The 20,687-nt window shown below is 28.4% G+C and overlaps 1 protein-coding gene across 1 annotated transcript in view; it reads left to right on the top strand.

Annotated features, from left to right (window-relative positions):
* The first annotated feature begins 14,210 nt into the window (after positions 1–14,210).
* Brms1 (breast cancer metastasis-suppressor 1-like protein) overlaps positions 14,211–20,687 on the top strand; it is a 52,071-nt gene continuing 45,594 nt past the window's right edge. Inside the window, exons 1-2 of the mRNA XM_088200409.1 lie at positions 14,211–14,505; positions 17,836–18,080. Of these exons, the coding sequence (XP_088056535.1) occupies positions 14,217–14,505; positions 17,836–18,080 (534 nt within the window). The 5' untranslated portion in view covers positions 14,211–14,216. The remainder of the gene's footprint in view (positions 14,506–17,835; positions 18,081–20,687) is intronic.

Here is a 20,687-nt window from a genome sequence, read left to right as displayed (position 1 = left end):
GTTTTTCTCAGACAATTTATTAGATACCCATATTCTGCAAATTAAAACCTTTCCTAATTTTAACTAATGTAGGCGACGCGTTACGCCCTTGTGCTAATTTCTGTAACGCTCATTTTGAACTTACTTTTCTGACAGCCCTAATATCCTCACTAACAACCCGTCTTTACGTAGATTTTCATTCTCAAAATTCCCGGAACGTGATTCTTAGAACCAAATTTGATACTTTATAAATTTAATGGCATCTCTGCCATTGCATTACAGATGTTTTTAACAGCCATTTTCGCATTATGACCGAATCGAAACTCATTATGCAAAATATAGCTTAACTGAAATTATTTTATTTCCACTGCCATTATTAATTTAACGTCAAAAATATCGAAACAAAAATATCCCGTCACTAAATTTTCATTGATAGAAGTTATATAAACAAATACCGTACGAATAGTGAAATTATCATTAGTTTATAAAAAGTTTTTTTATAAACTAACGATATATAGTATTTTTGCAAATGTAAGAAAAAAAACGCGAAAACTTATGGGACAACCTGATACACAACAATCGCATTTTTCATTAAAAGTAATATAGTATTAAGGTAAAATTAAGCTTTGAAATTTAAGAGATCGTAAATGTAACAGCTATAATTTTTTGTAGAAATTCTTTATGACCACACAAAAACTACTAGTTTTTTATTTTTTTAAGATGAGCAAAGGGATTCTCAGATATTCCAAGGATTAATATTTCATAAACGGGTGCTATAGAAGCTTATCAAATAGCCATCAATACTCTGGCAACACTGAAACTGAAACGGAAAACGTTACAACAATCGAATTGTTTACGACCCAGATACGACGCAAAAAAACTTTCTCTTCTGTCCACAATATCACAACAGCTCTTTTGATGCGAGTTAGCAATCGTAGTCCATTGTGAACGTGTACATCAATTATTTTAACTTATACATAGACGCTAATTACTGTCGTTAATTGGGTTCGATTATAGACACAACATTGCGCATGCGAGACCCCATAATGTCATAAATTGAATGTGATTTGGAAAAATAACTGCGCAATTAAAAGTACTCCTGAATGATTCATCAGAAACAATGTCTTCAATATAAATTTGATTTATACATAAAAATAAGTATTAAAATCGAAAGAGTATAAATATATTTTTAATACTGTAGTTTTTTAAATACATTTATTAACCTGAATCCATGAAAACGTTAAACGTTTATTATTTTTATTGCATATTTTTATTAAGAATTTGTCGAGAAATGGGATCAGAATGTGTAGTGCATTTTTATTACCCCAATTACGTAATTGTGGTATTGACTATTATCTTATCGTTATTACACCTTTTGTCAAAACGCATTGCTATTTCCCTTTCATAATTTCGAAATTATCGTTAACTGCGTAGCGGAGTTTTCCTCTCACACTATATTCTGAAGTCCGTTACTTCCATCTGACCATAGAACATAAAGGTTAAGAAATGATGTACTAGACTAGGTATCGTGTTCTTTTTAAATCAACACATAACGGCTAGAAAACAGAAATAGTAAAAATATAGCAATTGCACAATATTTTATTTATAACAATAATTTTATATGCCACATATTATACATAGTTAATTTGTTTTAATCAACGATTTGTTTATTTACATTTGGTTCCATAGACATATCAAAAATTACTTTGAGAAGAGAAAAAAATTGTTCCATGAATCAGTGGAAGACATTAATTTATTTACTTTTCTTTTTATTTTTGCAATAAATATGATTTGAACATTTCGGGTTCATGAAAATATCGTTATCTATTTCTTAATATGGTCATTCAAAATTTAAATTGTTGCCATTAAACATAATAATTCAAATATAGCTTTAAATACAATTCCTTTGTCTGAATCTAAAAAATATTAGTTGCTAAGATATAAATTAATAAATATTTTTCAACGTTTTAATTTTCTGTCATTAATCTTAAATTTTGTGTTTTTATTAGAAGCTACAAATAGAAATTGTCTCAGTAAGCTATTTTGTGTTAAATTGCTCAGTATTTATATTAAATGATCTGTATTATAAAAAAAAAATTTTAAGAGATATGTGCATTTAAATAAATACTTTGTTTCTAAAAACGAATTGATTGTGCATTAATGTGAGGCAATACATATTTTAAGTGTACTTACTATATTTTTCTAAATGTATACGTATTAAATGTATCATTTTAATGTAGCAAGTTGTAACTGCAGAATTATTTCTTACTCATGCGGAATTACATAAATAAAATAAAAAAAAAAAATAAACAAATACTAGAATATATTTATTCGTCAGATAAAGATTTGTTGTAAAGAGTCATTCATGGGGTGTTTACTATTCTGACTAATGCTCGCTTGCACCTAATCTATCCAACAGTAATACACAAACAACTCGTTTTATGGAACAATTATTTTATATCTCATTAAAATGTCTATATCTAGTCTTAACTGATGCTTTACTCTCAATTATATATAGAGAGCAAGTAGAGGTTCTCTGCGATTAATTTTCCAAAAAGTTCGGCTTTGTTATGAGAAACGCTTGACGATTCATCAGTTATTCGCGTCCTATATGACACTTAAGTTTGCAGCATTCTTGAATCGGGTCTTAAGTTTGAAATCCCCGAATAAACAAAGGATAATATAAGGTTTTTAAGACACCTTTATATTCATCGTTCTTGTATCCCAGCGCCTTTTTTTAGGAGCGTTATGATACGATTCACTAAGGTCTCGCAGAAAGTTGTAAGTCCCTAAACATTTATTCAAACTACAGAAGTGTGCTGTTGACAATCAAACTCTTCTCGAGGAGTTCATGTTTGGGTTCGGAACATATTCGAAAATCACTCTTTGGCTGCCCGTTAAAGCCAAGACTTCCGCACCAACACGCCTATGGCTGTCGCAATCTGGCTCCTAAGTACGCTGACATTACACATTGACATATTTAGTGTCAGCTACGAGGAGCTGGTCCGGTTCATATCATTTAATTTTAATATTTTATGATTTTTTCTACTTCTTACAGTGTATTATTACAGTGTATAAATAGTATGTATTATATATTTTATGATATTATAATCTGTTCGGGCACGATTGTCTTAATTTAATTTAAATAAATAAATATAAATTTGATGAAAATGTTTAATCAATCAGATGTTTTAATGCTTAGCTCGTGACATTGCGATATAAAATTGTCCATGAGAGTAGCTTTCATATCTTAAATTTGGTTCTTTTATATTAAGCAAATGTAAATTTATTGTCTATAACTAAAACCGATTGAATAAAGTAATTTGGCCCGAATTAATGTTTTTTTGAGAACTAGCAGATATTTGGCTTATATGTGTAAATAAATATCGTTGTGCTTGATATATTTATAATTATTTTTTTAACCATATTTTTCAGCAGTATACTAGGTCTTCAAACCTTGAAGGTTTGCTGTAGAAGGAACGTGATCGAACTAGCATAGTCGCAAATTTTATTTAATTTTTTAATGGTAGTTTTTAAAATCTTTATTTTCAGAGACTTAAATATTGTCTAATTTGTATTGTTAAAAATATCATAAATAATACGAATGTATGTTTTAAAAATTCGTTATTGAATCTATAATGTATTGCTTTTTTTAATTGTTGTTCTAACATATCTGTTTTTTTAATCTGAAGCAGAATGTTCTGTAATATTTTTTTTGTGAGTCAGACTTTAGATATATTAATAAATATCACGTGGTGTAAATAGTAGTAGTAAATTAGAACTAGTGCTGAGAATATAAATTAGAACAGATAAAATACAGTTATTGTTATTGAATTTAGATCATAAATGGTGCTATAAAATATATTTCAATAAAATTATAATAGCCCGCATCGATTGACCAGCGATTTAATATTGCGTTATTTTATAAGATAAATAAATGTACGGGTTACATATCGATAGGTTAAATTGTAAAATTGCTAGCTCCATATTTTACAACTTTACAAGAGGAGAAACAAAAAACTAAATAGACAACTTAAAAATAGGAAAAGAAAACCATATTTCAATTTTATTGATATGAAACTTTGGTGTTTAATTAGATGACATTGTTAAGTCATTTTCACCCAAAACTGGAGTTAAAAAATTTAGTTTAGAAAATTTGGAAAATATGTATTATATATCATTATATAATACATCCCATGTATGTAGGTACATACAATCTTCAAATTAATTATTATGTGAATGTCTTAACTTTATTTTAACCTATCTTGATTTCAAAATTCATTCATTACATTTATCAAGTTTTATTTTATTTCTTATTTAAATAAATATTATAAATGTATAACTTTTGTATACCTTTAGGTATAAAAGTAACTTTTAGCCCACCTAGTTTATAATTGTAATTGTCAATATAGAATAAAAATAATATTGTCATAAAATAATAAAAAATATTTTCCTGACCTAAAAAGCGCTATAAATCAATTGTGACCTTATTCTTGTGTTTGTTATTTGTTTTCTTCGCGTTCGTAAAGGTGCAATCAACAAGGGAGTGGAATATCTTGAAAATTCTATATGTAAATACAGACATACAGTATATCTGCATTTGTATGTATATAAATATTAGTGAAGATAATTTTAGGTGATTTTAATACAAATATTGCATATTTTGATTTTAATGCAAATATTTTATTTATATTCTCAATAATTCTCATGTAGAAAAAAATGTAGGGCAATGTTATGGTGTGTGTGCGTGTATGTGTGTGCATCCAAAACGATATAGGAGAAAGACTTGTGGCATTCTGTCTTTAAAATAATTCCTTTATTATGAATACGTGGTTTATATATATGAACTACACCTTGAGATAGATGTCAAAATTAAATGAATAATACTAGATGAAAGCAAATGGACGTTTCGCAACTGTCAAATTGAGTTTCATAGACAAATTAGAGCAGCATATTAGCTCCTATCAGTTTAATTATATTTTCGATAATAGAAATATATATCTAATGGTGAAAATGTATTTGGACTTCACTAGTGAAAATATAACTTTACCAAAAAATATGATAAGTATGTAAATTTATATATTTATTACTACATATGAAATAGTTGAAATTATATAATTTCACTAGCACCTGCCAGATAAATTATATTTTCACTGGTAAGCATATATATCTATTGGTGAAAATGTATTCCAATATGATTTTACTGAAATCGCATATTTAAGAAAATATTTTCGGAATAGATTTGAGACTATTTTACTTAGACTTAGGGATAACCTGAGAATTTCTGGTTTAGAATCAGGGACGTCATTTTTTAATATTATTATTTCAATAAGTATTTAATTAATTTTTTTTTGGCCAAATTCAAGTGGCGGCAAATGCCCTCACCTATTGTACAAAATAATCTTAAGACAATAACAATATTTAGAAGTATTGTTATTGTTTTATTTATTTTATTTACAACTGTATAGGTAAAATATTAATAATTTCAATATTTGTATCATATTTCTTAGGATAACAGCTCACCAAGATCATCTTTACATTTGTGTTAGTTTTTTATCCTTTTCCGAATTTCGTTGTCATTCAAGTCGCGAAATAACCACATGAAACTAAATGCATTATTTATTTATTTTGCTGCATTAAATCCAATTGTAAAATTACCTATAACACAATCTAAAAAAACATTCAATTTATATAATTCAGCTAATGTCGTTCTTGATTCTTCGTTATTTCTTTGCTTCTTCCTTTTTCATCGATCTGAAAATTCAGATCAAATACCTAATTTACTGCTACTTATTTACATTCGTTGAATATTTCCTCGTGTGTATTGTTTAAAGGTTCAAAAGGCAATAAAGTCAGCAATAATTTGTAAACAAATTTTAACATCAAAAAACTACAATTTGTCCCTTTGAGTAATAATGTTTTTTGTGAGAGTACTACCTAGAAAGTGAGTGCTTTTGAAGGCTATGTTCCGCTCCTTTTATTTCTTATATGTATAAAAAAGGGCTTATATAAATGAAATACATCAGTACATACATCTCAAACAACTAGTTTAGCTTACTTTGTATTTGAATATATTCCTGCTATGAATTTTTTGACGGGAATTTGTCCCGTCTCCCCACCCCTCTCCTATCGGCAGGCCTACATAGAGATTAAAATTTATTACCCTAATTGACTTAACATGAAGACAAGTTTATTAGAAATAAAGTGTCTCAATTTAAAATAAATCCAGAAAAGAAAGTAAACGCATCTTGGAAACAAATAAAAATATAATCGAGGGAGCAAAAATCTGTAATCTGCAACAGTCGAAAAATACATGAAACCTGATAAAAAAAAAACAGAAACAACTCAAACAATGAGATGAAACAAAAATGCAATTTAAATCTTCACAAACAAGTTTAGAAAACTGTAGCCATGACAAGAACAAATACATAAATAAAATCAGCGCTGAAATTGAAGCGAATGTAACTACAAATCAAACAAAATTTCTATGAATCGCGAGTCTCACCCAGAACCATGGGTAAATGAGGACAGCTCAGAAAACCCCATAATGAATCTTGATAAAATGACAAATGATATAAAGATGACAAGAATATTGCTCAAAATTATATAAAGCAGACTTATCCAAAGAATCCAGTAATCTAAACGAATTCAGATTTAAGCCAGACATCTTATCTGCACAAATTTATAAAAATATTAGAAAACTATAGATGCTGTGTGATATATACAACAAAATGATCTCAAGAATGTGTGGAATCCATATTTATTCCCTTGAAAAAAGGATCCAAAAATGTTCATAAATTATATTTTAAAGTACAATTGTGCTTATACCCCACACCAGTAAAATATTATTATATGTAATAAAATAACGATTGAGTAATTATGTATTATAGATTGAAAAATACCAAAAGCACAAGCCTGATTTGCTAAAGGAACTAGAGAGAAAATACTCAATATACTCAATATTTAATTATTGAAAAAATCAAGTGGTTTATTGTTTCGTAGACTATACAATTATATAATATTATATAAAAATGACAATTATAATATTTTATATAAATTACCAATTTGACATAATATTGAACTCATTCCTAATTAGTTCGACTACAATTGGTTCAATAATGGTAGATGTAGGTAAGATGATAAAAATTACATATAATCAGGAACTCCATGAGCATAATGACAAATTTAATAATATGGAAAAATTTAATCGTATAATTTATTATTCTTTTTATGTTATTGTATAACTTAACAATTTGTAAACAATGTAAATGGTTACGAACCAGTATTGTGCATTTAATATATCTGTATGCTATTTTACCTATGTCTATTTAAGAAATAAACTTTTATAAAAAAAAAAAAAAAAAAAAATAATATGGAAAAAAAATAAAGCATCGCCAAATATATTGATTTCCTTTGCATACGTATTTCTATAATGACAAAAAAAGATTTATAAATATATGAAAATCTATCCTTACGATAAGAATGTTTATAATATTTATAACCAGTTCATCAGAAGAGGATGTTATTTATAAATACATGCAGTTGAAAATCATGCTGAAATGACGACAAAGCTATTTATTTATTATATAAACGCTAATGCGTCCCCTAACGGTAATTTTATCTTTGTGTTTGAAATACCGGTAATGACTCGAGTATACCTGGGTTGACCTTTTTGGCACAAGTTGCAGTTCTATCAACATAAAATATCCAACAATCAACTGACCATATTTAAATTAATAGCATTCGTATTATAGCTGCTATTTATGTATTGCATGGAAATTTCCTCTTACAATTTATAAATTCATGTATTTTTTAATCCAAAATAGTATTACTAAAATAATGTATACCATAAATAGTGTTTCAAACCAATCTTTTCTTCCTAATGGATTTTTTTTTAAATTGTATTGAAAATAATATGAATACGGAGATATAAGTTTGAGAACGCTCGCTACCGAGTGTTCCCACTGCGACGGCATCGACCCAATTTTATTGCTTTTGACGTGAATTTTTGACTTCTGAGAGGTTATAATTATTTTTAATTTGCAATTTGTCTGTACTTATTCTTCCGCTTATTTTCGCTAAGAGATGAGTTAGCCTAGTTTGTATTTTGTAACTATAATTAGTCTTAGAACTCTCATTAGTTTATTTTTTTGAACAGCAAATGGACGTTTCCACAGCGTCGAATTGAGCTTCATTGATATTTCATAGCAGCATATTAGCGCCTATCATTTAAATTATATTTTCAAATGTAAAAATATATTTCTACTGCTGAAAATGTATTAAGACTTTACTAGTGAATTTTTAAGTTTACCAAAAAATACATATTCACTGTAACATTTATACGACGGATGTACATAAATACTGATAAGTATGTAAATATATATATTACTACATATAGAAAAGTTGAAATCGTATACTTTTACTAGCACCTACCTGATAATTATTATTTTTAATAGTAAAAATATATATACATATACGAAAAAAAAATTAGTAAATAAATTAATAAAGTTAATAATTTTTCATTGCGGCGTTAAGCGTCCACTTTTTTAGTGCTAATATTTTTGTATCAATTATTAATCGTTTTTTAAATTTATTAGAGTAGCTCGTTTTTTCTTAATTATTTTATAACTATACAGTAATATTTGTAACATAGATAGTTCTTCGTCATAAATAGTATATACATAAGTACTCTGTTCATTTTATAAAAACAGTCAGTTATTTGGATAAAACGTGAAACATATAGGACAAAAATAATAGTACTAATTTTGTCATACCAAAATTCATATTTTTCTTGTTTTTCATAATCTTTTCTTGTAAGAGTGAAAATTTTACTGATGGTTTCTTAAGCATTGCTATCAATTTTAAATTGTCGAGATTAACATTCAATGAATACTGATCATTCTCAAACATTTGCATGGTATATATATTTATGAATATATTTTAAAGTGCTTTCATTATTATCTACATTAAAATAACTACAATAATTTTATTATTTTATATTAAACTATTATACTACAAATAGCTAAATATTGGGTAAATAATTCTGTATTCGAAAAAAGTACATAATTTCAATGAAAGCATTACTGCATTTTAATAAAAATTCTATATATTCTGTAACGACAATCGCATTACGAAAATACTTATTTATTCAATATCTACTTCATCACTCCGTAGAATTAGGTCTGTAACCAAATTAATCAAAATATGCAACAGTTATAAATATCATTTTATAGTAAGTAGAATATTGCTATTATTCCTCATTTTATTTAAAATATGATACACTTTTAAAAAACACCTGTTCAACTGCAACCTATAAATGTTATAAAAAAAAAATTATTCAATTAAACGTGAAAATTACGAAATTAAATTTAAAATAACTATATGTTAGTTATCCAAGAATTGTTGGAAAAAACAAATCAAACAATACGTTGTACGTCCTATAGTTGAATTGCATTTATGCCTATTGTGACAAATATTGTATATTTTATATCTATCTACATGGGCTCATGAATTTGTTAAATTATTATGTACGTTTAATGGTTCAGTCGTGGTCTAGTTTTAAATCGTTTTGTTAGCTATATAATAAGGACAACTACATAATTAAATAATAACGTAATCTACATGAAAAGAACGTAAATTTTCCCGAGCTGACAATTTTTCAATAGTGATCTAATTTTTGTATAATATTATAATCAACTTAATACAGATATTAACTAATTGTAATAAAAACAATAAATATGAAAATATTTAATCGTTCTCTTCAAAATTGGTTAATATTGATTATTTGAAATAGAAAATTATAATATTTTCAATGATTAAAGTACAGTTTAAATATTCTAGATTCACTCACAAAATACAGTTTTTTCGCTTTTTCCAGAATTTATTTCTGCATGTGATTCATTTACTAATGACTTCATGATGTGACTTCATTTTTCAATGACAACATTGATTTTATTATAAATTTAGAAACACGCAAAAATATAGAAATTTGTTGACGAATTATTCAATTATACATATAAATTTATATCTTGAAGTTTTATGTTTTTAAACAATCCTACAATTTCAGACTAAAATTGATTTCATGTCTCTTAAATCTTAACTGAACTAAAAAACGTAGACATTGAATATTTAATGCTCATTATTTGTATGTCTAGAAAATTATCAACAAATTTAATCAAAAAGTTCTCTCAACAGTGGTTTATTTATTAAATAAAAAAGCAATTATTGCAACCATAAAAACAGTCTATTGTCTCGTAGAATGCAATTAACTATCATAGCGTATGAAGATAGCCTTGAAATTACAGGGAAAAAATAGCGTTGTTATTAGAAATCGTTTGCATTTCAGATATACTGAAACTGAAACATATTGAAAATAAAATTAAAAGAAATATGTTTAAAAACATTATTGAACGAAATGCAAAAAAATCATGAAGCTTAAACACTTTTACATAAATTAAAATAAATTATTATAAACAGCAGCGGAATATATTTTTATTGTATTGAGATTAATTGTATATAATAACAATTATTTATACAGCAATCTTACCACAAAGTACATATCAGCATCTTTTCTTTTAATTTCGTGTAATTCATATATAGGTCTTACAACAGATAATTATATAAAATTTAATACCTAACAAAAGTTATTACCTTAATCTATTACTTTAGTTTTTAATTATAAAAAAATATATACAAATTTGCTTAACCGGTTATGACTTGTATTTATAGAATAAAAGTTATATGTAACACATATTATTACCAGAAAATCATTATTCGTATTATGGATGTTAAAATTCTGAAAGTATCCTTATATCTGATGTGGATTTTTGACAATATATTGAAGAGAACAAGTTAAATAGTCTCTAATGTTACTGAGTGTTCTGTGGACTGTAAGCATAAACTTTCGATTTTATTTAACCCCACAGAAAAAATCTCACCACTTTGTGATATTACGAGGTCTGGAAATCGTCTCGCAAGAACACTATTAATTTTCGAGCTGTGAGACATTTTTTTCAATCCTGTTTTTTTATAAAACATTGATTTCAGTCAAGTAGAGAAATTTACAAAAATACTTCTAGATACAATATATGATACTGGTTTTTAATTAATTAATCTTTGTGTTTACAATTGCTTATTTTTATACAATATATGTGTTTTCTGCATATTAAGCAATATATGATTTAGCATTTTATACTTATATTTAAATTTGAGATTGTTTTATCATAATTAATAGTATTTTAATACTCTTAGTGTAAAAATAACAATGTTAAATGTTGCCTGTTTATAGGGTTTTTTTCAAGATAAAATTAGACATATTGTAAATTATTGGTATAGCTTTATTTTGGATGACTTAATATTTATTAGAATAGTATTATTTGTGTAATTCCACACCGAAATGGGTCAGATTATTTGCTCGTATATCGTATATCAAATGTCGGTTTAAGTGCAGAATTCACGGCAAGCCAGTAGCGAAGTTCTTAAAGCTTGGGGTGGTTCTAGATATTTAACGCTAGAACTCCATAATTCATTAATACCTTGTTTACTTTGAAAATACTGCATTAAAGCATGTATAATTGTATACGTTTCGTAAATAAGTTTGAGTGTTGTATTTAATTTCTTTGTAATTTATCTGCTATTGATTTATGAGTAGATTTGTATGTGGCTGTCTTCAGAAATAAACTTACATAGTAAATATCATATATAGATAAACATGTATTTATTTCATTTGTGTACAAAATGAGGAGAAACAACCCTGGCAAAATTCTTTTTGATACTTTACGCGATATCGATTGCTAATTATTATTGAGGGAAACAACATAACGCAAATAGTCGGGGCTCTTATATTTGTATAGTTTGTAGATCAAAACGTCATGCCTACATCTAACATTAAAAGGATCATACTACTTATTAATATTAATATTGACACTAATACGCTCCATCAAACTATTAAATAATGTGTTGTCGAGTGCTTTTCGCAAAAACCGCATTATTCGCTACTTATTTCACTTTTCAGAGATTTTTATAAACGATATAGAATAGTTGTATCAAATAGTTGACTAAATGACGATAATAATTAGCGTTTTTTAAATAGATGTAAGTTTTCGAAATTCTGTGAAACCCTTTTATTTTCTAGTCTAAGCACGTCCACGACCTTATCTTTAAAATTTATCAAACTGTAAAAATGAATTTATGAAACATATATTAAATTTTCAATGTGGCTCGCTGCTATATTTTTAATCCCAATGTTGCCCGACAGCCAATTGATTCGCTCACCCCTGCGCTAAATGGTAAAGCTCATCAAGCACTTGTGCATTTTAGGCTGCTAAATAAAGAGATGCAATACATTTTAAAAATAATATTTTAAAATGTACAAAAAACGGCGATGATGCATATGGATCGCACGCCGCGCAAAGAGTGATCCGTGTTAAATCTAAGAACGCATATATTGTCTTCCTATTACGTGTTCAATTGTTAAAAAGTTAAGCCTGCACTAGAAATCTATTTCATTTCAAATTAAACCTTTTGAAAATGAAATTAAGCAATTAGATATTTTTGAGTAAATTTATTTTATTGTTCTCGCGTATTCATAATCACAATTTATAAAGCTTATTTTAAAGCATTCGCAGGTAATTGCATACACATATTTATATAATATTCATTACAATTTGCCGAAGTAAAAGTGGCTACAGAGTCGTATATAACGTCCACAAAATTGAATCGATTTGATGGATCCGCCAGCAAATTCCTAGCAGAAAATTTAATTTTTGAACGTTTTTAATTTTTAAACGAAATTTTTTAAAGTACGTTTTGTATATTCAACAATTTTTTGCTGTTATTACTTTTTCACGAGATCTTAAAAAAAATGTTTTTAATGTTCCTTTTTTCGGCTTCAGAAATATTTTTTTAATGCTGCTTTGTGTGCAGCAGATTCTCTGTGATAAAAAATGTATTTTCGAAGTGAGCTCAATTAAAGCTTCCTATCTTTCTCAAAATATGTGGTTTAATTGCTGGTCCATTCTTTATAAATTTTTATTTCCATCGTCGTTTTAGTTTTAATAAATCCAACATTTCTGCAAGGTGTGCAGCCTAGTCTCATTTTGTGTATGTTCAACCATTCATTTTTGATGAAAAATCGTTTTTTTTATCTAATGATCAAAAACAATTGGCAATCATTTTGAGTTCGGCCTTGCTTCTTAAAATCAGCTTGCGATGATTCAGAATCATCAACTTGCACCAATATTTTCATATTTTCTGTCGTCGTTTCCGTTATTATTTTGGACTTTTTGTAGAGGGACCGGCGGTTGAGAAGAAACCTGAGTTTTCCTTAATTTTTAAATTTGCGATTTAACTTTTACATTTAAAAATAAGGAAAATGAAAGTAATGGCGTCATATTGACGTAAAAAATAAAGAAATAAAATGTTCCGCAGATTATCAATCGCTACGCATGTGTATTCAGTAACAATAATTGCTTTTGAAACAGTTAAAATACCGTAAAAAAGGTGCCAGAACGCCGTTCCACCGTGTTAAATGAAAAAAAAGCCCTGCATATAATATATTATCATAAACATAAACAGAATAACAAATAGAAATTTATGAAATGTTTTAATAACTATTATGCATAAAAACCATCATTACGCATGGGGGAAACCTATTAAGTTATCATTTAAAATTATAAACAAAATGGACGTATGATTATCTGATAAATCGCTATTATTCGAACTATCATTCAAGTCGTCGTATGTAGAATAGTTTGATCAGTTTTATTAATAAAATAACAAATAATGTGAAAAAATAACGAGTAAATTAATTTTAGTTAGTTTAGTTTTTTTTACTTGCTTTCTAAAAAACCATCTAGACAATTTTTCATTATGGCCAAAAAATTCCCCGATCAATTATTTTTCCTATTTACTCATGTTTTTTCCACTAAATTTCATTTATTTAATTACTATATTTAGATGTCATACGAAAATAGACTTTAAGGTTTTGCTTTTTATATCAAATTATTATGAAGAATGTAAAACTTTAAGGTCTATTTTTGCGTACAACATTTAAATTTGAAATGGTATAAAAAAATTGTAACAATTTGTTTAATTATCGCATTGATTACCCATTAGCGTATAATGCGTTTAAAAGGATCATCGTCATTCGCTGGTGGCGTCCGTCGCGTTCGTTTTAAAGTCGAATTTCGAGGTTTCGTGGCTTCGAAATGGGCCGCAAGAGGCGCTGCCGTCGCCCGATGACAGCCAGTGGTGCCAACAGAGGCAGAGGCAGGGGCTGCGCGCCAACCCGTCTTCGCAGAATGCCGGCTGTGAAGCCCGATGGGGACAGCGAGGGCGAGGCGGAGGCGACCGTGGACGCGGCGGTCGCCGGTGGCCCCGGGGGCGGCGCCTCCCCCGCTGACACCGAGCACTCCGCCGGTTCGGCGGAGCGCGAGTCCAGCGGCGAAGACCCCGACTCGGACGACTCCTCGGCTATGGACGAGAAGGAATGCGAGCGCAGAAGGGCCGAATGCATGGACACGATGGGTGAGCATGACCGATAAGTCCTACGGAGTCCCACAGAGCGACAATAACAATGCGACATAACCTCAATCTCGCTTGTCAATACAAAACATAACCTGACATTGATAACGCAAATCTATGATATATATGTGATGTATCATGATCGATTAACATGTGACAACATACATTAAGACTTATTTCACAAAAAAATAAAATTCATCCAACATTTTTTTTAATTTTCCACTTTCATGTTTTTTTTAAATTGTCATTTATAACATCATACCTAGATGATTTGACATGTATATATGCAATGATAAACGATTTATACATATTTTTTTCATTTGTTTTTATTTTGCTCTAAAAAGCAAATTTTTATAAATAAACAAGTTTATTTATTCTGGTAGTCCTAGTCCATCATGCGATTCTCGTGCAAAACATTTGGAACACTGCAGTTCTTGCTATATTTTTATTTTTATTTGATTTATTGATAAAAACTCAGCTATAGCAGTTTCGCCATATTTTTATTTTGGTGTAAATTAATTTTCGCAAAATCCTTTTTTTTTGTAAATTATAAATAAATAAATTGTAAATGGTCCAATTTTTATCCCATTTCTAAATTTTCAATATTTTTTTTACCGGCCCCGTTTGTCGAGCATATTTAGTTTCCTATGTTGGTTTACCAACCCCCGACTTGTGAAATCTCTCGAATCGTTCGTGGTTCTTATTTAACTAACACTTTCAGTCGGTCGTTATTAACTAAAGGACACCCACGACTTTCCTTATCTTCAATGCTCTTGTCCAAAGCAATTTTTAAACCACCATTGCATCCCACAATACCCGCACTAAAAGAATTGTTTAGTTTTTAGAGCTTTTCTTTTACTTTAAACTCAAAAAACAAAGTTCTTTATAGCTTATTCTTCATCTTTTATTCAATTCCCTGATTCGAAGAAAAATAATAATAAAACCAAATTTAATGCTACCAAAATACAGACCTAAAGATGTACTTTAAAACAAAAACACAATTCTTTTCTAACAATATTTTAGAATAAAACCATTCCTCTCAAGATTTAGGCAAAGTCTTAATGGTGGAAGGGTATTACCTATTAAAAGTTTAATGTCACTATATATTATACATTATTGCTTTACCCGTTGCGGTCTAACGTCATAGGGTAAATTTACCCGTTGCGGTCTAACGTCATAGGGTAAATGACTACAAATAAAGGCACTAAAGCTTTTAACCTCCCTAATGCTTATAATACTTATAATTTTAATGATTATTTAATCGCTACAGCTGTAAATTATTGTTGTTGTGAACTGTTTTTTTAAATAACCAGAAAAGTAAAAAATATTTTTTTAAGAACATTTATTCGACAATTTAAGTGAGCAATATATAAAATATTTGTTCTGTAAAACGAATTGTTTGTGCATTACTGTTGGACAGATTAGGCGAGCGAGCATTAATCAGAACAGTGAACACCCCATGAATAAGAAAAAATCCAAAGATTTACCTTACATAAATGCTCAATGAATTCGTTTTATAGAACAAAGTATTTATTTAAATGCACATATCTCTTCTAATAGTTCCCTGTTGAATCGCACCTGTTTTTTATAGGTTTAAGTTATTTAACATGAATTCAATGACTTGTCAATTCTTTACTTCTTAATAAATCCTTTAATTGGTCTACCTTTTACCAGATTTTTCACAAGATGATTGTGCTTGTTCGTTTATGATTGAAATTGATTTCTCTAAAAATTATAATTTGTTCTTTTTGTGACTGCGTGTTAAACATGTACCGAACCGAAATAAACCGATTCGGTTCAGCTCTGTTTTTCGTTTCAATAAAATAAAGTTATTTCTGGTTTCCAGTTTTCGGTTCAGTTCCGATTCGAAGCCTTGATATATTGCGATAAAAATAATAACTGTTAAGTACCAGAAAAATTGTTAAATGAAATTTTGCAACTTCGGTAATTTGACCAAATCATTCTTTGTATGGAGCACTTAGACACAATATGTGTACTTTTCATTATTGTGTTGATATTTTCTTTAAATGTTTTTAATATTTCTTACCATGTTAATTAATGATTTGATTTCAATAACCAATGATTGTTTCAAAATATATATTTAAAAGCCGTCCAGTATGCTCTTTATCTAAGAGATTAAAATTTTCCACGCAAAATTTGGAGAACCATTACTGCTTTACTCTTCATTTGGAATTCATACAACTCATTTTTAATAGAAATATTTTGCTATAGAGCCGTTTTCTTTATCATACAAAAAATATTGTTTTTAAAAAAATTGGTGTATACAACATACTATTTGCTACGCATCATCTACTTTCTTGGACATATCCGACTATTTTTCTATATTTAAAAAAAGTAATTTTATTAATTTGAATTTATACATCGAATTTCACGGCAATTTTACTAATATTATTTACTATTTTTTTTATATATTGAATTATGTTTTCTAATCTGACATTAGTTTTTACTCTTATGTAACAGTATATCAGTTTTATTAGTGTGCTGGGATATACGCTATGCCATTTAATAAAATTATTGTTAAAAAAAATTAAATATGCTAAAATACATTTAATAACAGATTTGTAATTAGCTCAGAACTTTACATATACATTTAGTAATTGATTTTTAGTGGCCAAAAATGTAATACGTATATAAAGCTATGCGTCACAAGTAGCTGTAAAACATAACAAAATCGACAAAAACAAATTTTCAAAATGAATTAATTTTTTTTAAATTATAATCTGGAGCTCAAACATTTACTATAAATTATTTAAATAGATAACATTTATCATTTAAATGCCACTCAAAATATTTTGCTAAAGCAAAAATATTTTTTCAAAAATAAAATTGCCACCCTGTTTATATCAAATTAATTATTTTATCTTTTTGGCAAAATTGCAATATTATTTTATTTACATAACTAAATACATATATATTAATGTATTTATTTACATAATAATATATACAGTAGTAGCCTTTTATAGTAGTATTATAAATTATTTTGAAGATAAATGCTTTGATTTACTCAATCAAAATTCATACAATAAAATGGCATAAGTTTTAATATGAATCTATATGTCTGATATGTCCTATCTACAATAATACTGATTAGAGCTACAGATAAAAAATCTTTATTAGTTATGATTATAAAGTGAACGATCAACTATCACACGTTGAAACCGAGCTACATAAGTTATATATAGATTTTTCAGATCAACTTTAAAGCGTTTTCTGTTTATAGTAACTTATGTATGGATCAAGATAAGCATTATACACAGCAAACATCTTTTCGCTACTATTAATTAAATATTTACTCATTTCCTTTTTTTATAGTTGATTTGGAAAGGCAGTTTTCCGGACTCAAGGAGCAGCTATACCGAGAACGAGTGTCACAAGTTGACTTCCAGCTGTCGGAAGTGAGAGGCGGACGCTCCAGGGAATACCTAGGACCGTTGCAGAGGCTACAGGAAAACATGAGATCTCGAATAGAAGTCGCCGGTCTGCTGCGTCAGATGAGACAAGAGAACGCGAGGAACAAATTTGAAGCCGAGGAGCTGGCAGCTCAGCAGCACTTCAATGTGAGTACAACCTTTCATTTATTATTGTAAATTTGTTCTATAATAATCATAAGTGATTATGATTATCTTATCAATATTATTATAATTTATTTTCAATTTCATGTGTGTGTTATAATTTATTTTATATATTGCGTTAGAAAACGCTAACCTTCTGGCTTCCACTAGCTCTGCGCCAATGAGATCAGTCCAAAAGTAGGTCAAAACTCAATAACTTAATGAAAATAGATATTGTGTGTATGTGTGCTCGCGTTGGAATATAAGTTATTCCTATGTAAACCTGAATTTATGAATCAGGCGATTCGTTATAAAAAATCGCAATGCAAATTTCAAATTGATACTAATCGATCACATTCTTTAGAGACGCCCGCGATTCTGAAGGTCGCGAAAGCGTAAATAATTAACGCGATTTATGGTCACAATATTTTTTTAGTTGATATTTTAATATATTATATATGTATATATAATGTCATTGGTTAAAGTCCTTAAGCGATTTTTATTTTGAATTTGAGCAGACTTAGTATTTTGGCAACTAAAATTAAATCATTATATTTATATACATATATAAAAAAAATCGTTAATGCAGGTACTGTGGACGCGGTATTCCCAGGGGATGCATTAGAGCGCAGGCTCTATGGTGACGTGGCATCTAAGTGCTACAGTCACTGGAGGCGCTCTCTCGTCGTCGCCTCTTTGGAGGATGTAGAGGCGTGGCTCACTGTGTATAGGTTAGCCCTCTAAGGGGTACTAGTCTATATGGACGCAGTTTTTGTAGCAAAGCTCCGTGGCAGCGGATTTGAGGGCACGAGCTTTTTGTAGTTGTGTAGTTCTTTATAAGTATTACAATATTTCCTCGGCTACGACTAAAACTGTGACTATCTAACCGTGGCTCGAATCTGTAATATTTTGTATCTGGCGGAGGGAAGGGGGTTCTCGGAACCAAATCTTGTTTGGCCGCATTGTTTAAAAAAATCAAATTTATTAAAATAAAATAACGCGGTTTGTTTGTATGTCATTTTTATATTTTCCCCGTAAAAATCTCACTATATGTATTTCAAGATAATATCAAGTGGCATTTTTTCTAAAAAAATTCGCAAAATTCGCAAGTATGTATTAACACTAAAATATATATTACAGCATAAACTTAGCAATAAAACTTTCAGTTACATATTACAGTCTATATGTAAAATATCAATTTCACGCACTAAAATTATTTGCAAAACAACCTTAATTTTTGCACTATTCTCCTAATTTAATTGATGTAAGTTCTGCATATAGTATGTTGATAATCGATTATTTTTTTGTGTAAAATTAAATTAAAAAATATATAACATTGTCATATTATCATTTTCAGTAGTGAATCGCCCAATTGGACTAATATTTTGACTACCCCTAAAAATACATATATGTATATATGATATAATTAGATCATTTCCTTATATATTAAACAGAAACATAACTACTAATAGTATCGTGAAGTCCCGTTTTTATTTTCTATTTTGTTCCTGAAAAACTAATGCAACGTACCCAGCTCCTCACAATTAAGCTTAATTAAACCAAATGAGTCGTCATTATAGCGAAGCTTACGAATACATTTGGAGTTATTCTCTCTGTCAATTATATTATTAAAGATACTATATTTATATAATTATTCGAGTGGGAAATTAAGACTTATCGTATTGTATACTTTTCTTTAATACAATATAAACGTGAATTGAGTGAATGTTTCGTAACAATTTTAAATGTGATCTAAATATAAACAATATTATCATTCAATTTTCCACGAGAATTATTATTTTCTTCAATTTTCAAAAGTGCTTCTTTATATTAGATAACACCATATTTTGTTGAAAATTACTTAATAATGCCATTTACTCCATACTTTAGAATATCAAGTAAAAACACTATAAATTATACAAAAACAGGAGGAAATAACCGAATATTGTTCATAAATATAGTTGCTCTTATAAAATAAAGTAAATCGCACATGACCTTCGTGTAAACTTAAAAATTATGTAGTTGACAACTCAAGTCTATCAATAAGTAAACAGCGAGTATATGAAACGTTTGTTAATTAGTCAAAAATAAAGTACAACCATTTTCTATATTTTATATTTGATTCGTATTCGTACTAGTAATGAAAAAGTTAAGAAGCATTGAACCAGAATACAAATAAAAGGCAACCCTGTAATGTATCAACATATTGATGAGTTATTCACTATCAATGGTATACATTTTATTAGAGGTCCTGTACACGTGTGAACATATATAGAAAAAGGATTTTCATTTCGGCAAAGGCGTATTTTTCTTTGGTTATTATTATTTGCGTGTGTCGGGTCATTACTCTCGTGTCCATAAAATAGCGAGTGTCTTTGTCTCCGTAAACAAGTTGACAGGAAGACCTCGCTATATTGGATACCGATCCACTGTGTGAACGTTGTAAAGTTTTTATTAATATAATAAGAATTGAACTAAAATACTAAAACAATTAAATCGTTATTTAATAATGATTAATTCAAATTTCAACCCCTATAATTAACACAAAAATATAATTATAAATAATTATAGAAAGCTTTTAAGCTACTAGAATGAAGGAGAAAATGTATTGAA

Source organism: Plectrocnemia conspersa, unplaced genomic scaffold (genome assembly GCF_051122295.1).
Source record: "Plectrocnemia conspersa isolate PC_06_02 unplaced genomic scaffold, ASM5112229v1 ptg000012l, whole genome shotgun sequence".
NCBI classification, from domain to species: Eukaryota; Metazoa; Arthropoda; class Insecta; order Trichoptera; family Polycentropodidae; genus Plectrocnemia; species Plectrocnemia conspersa.
This window is presented reverse-complemented; position numbering and strand designations above follow the sequence as displayed.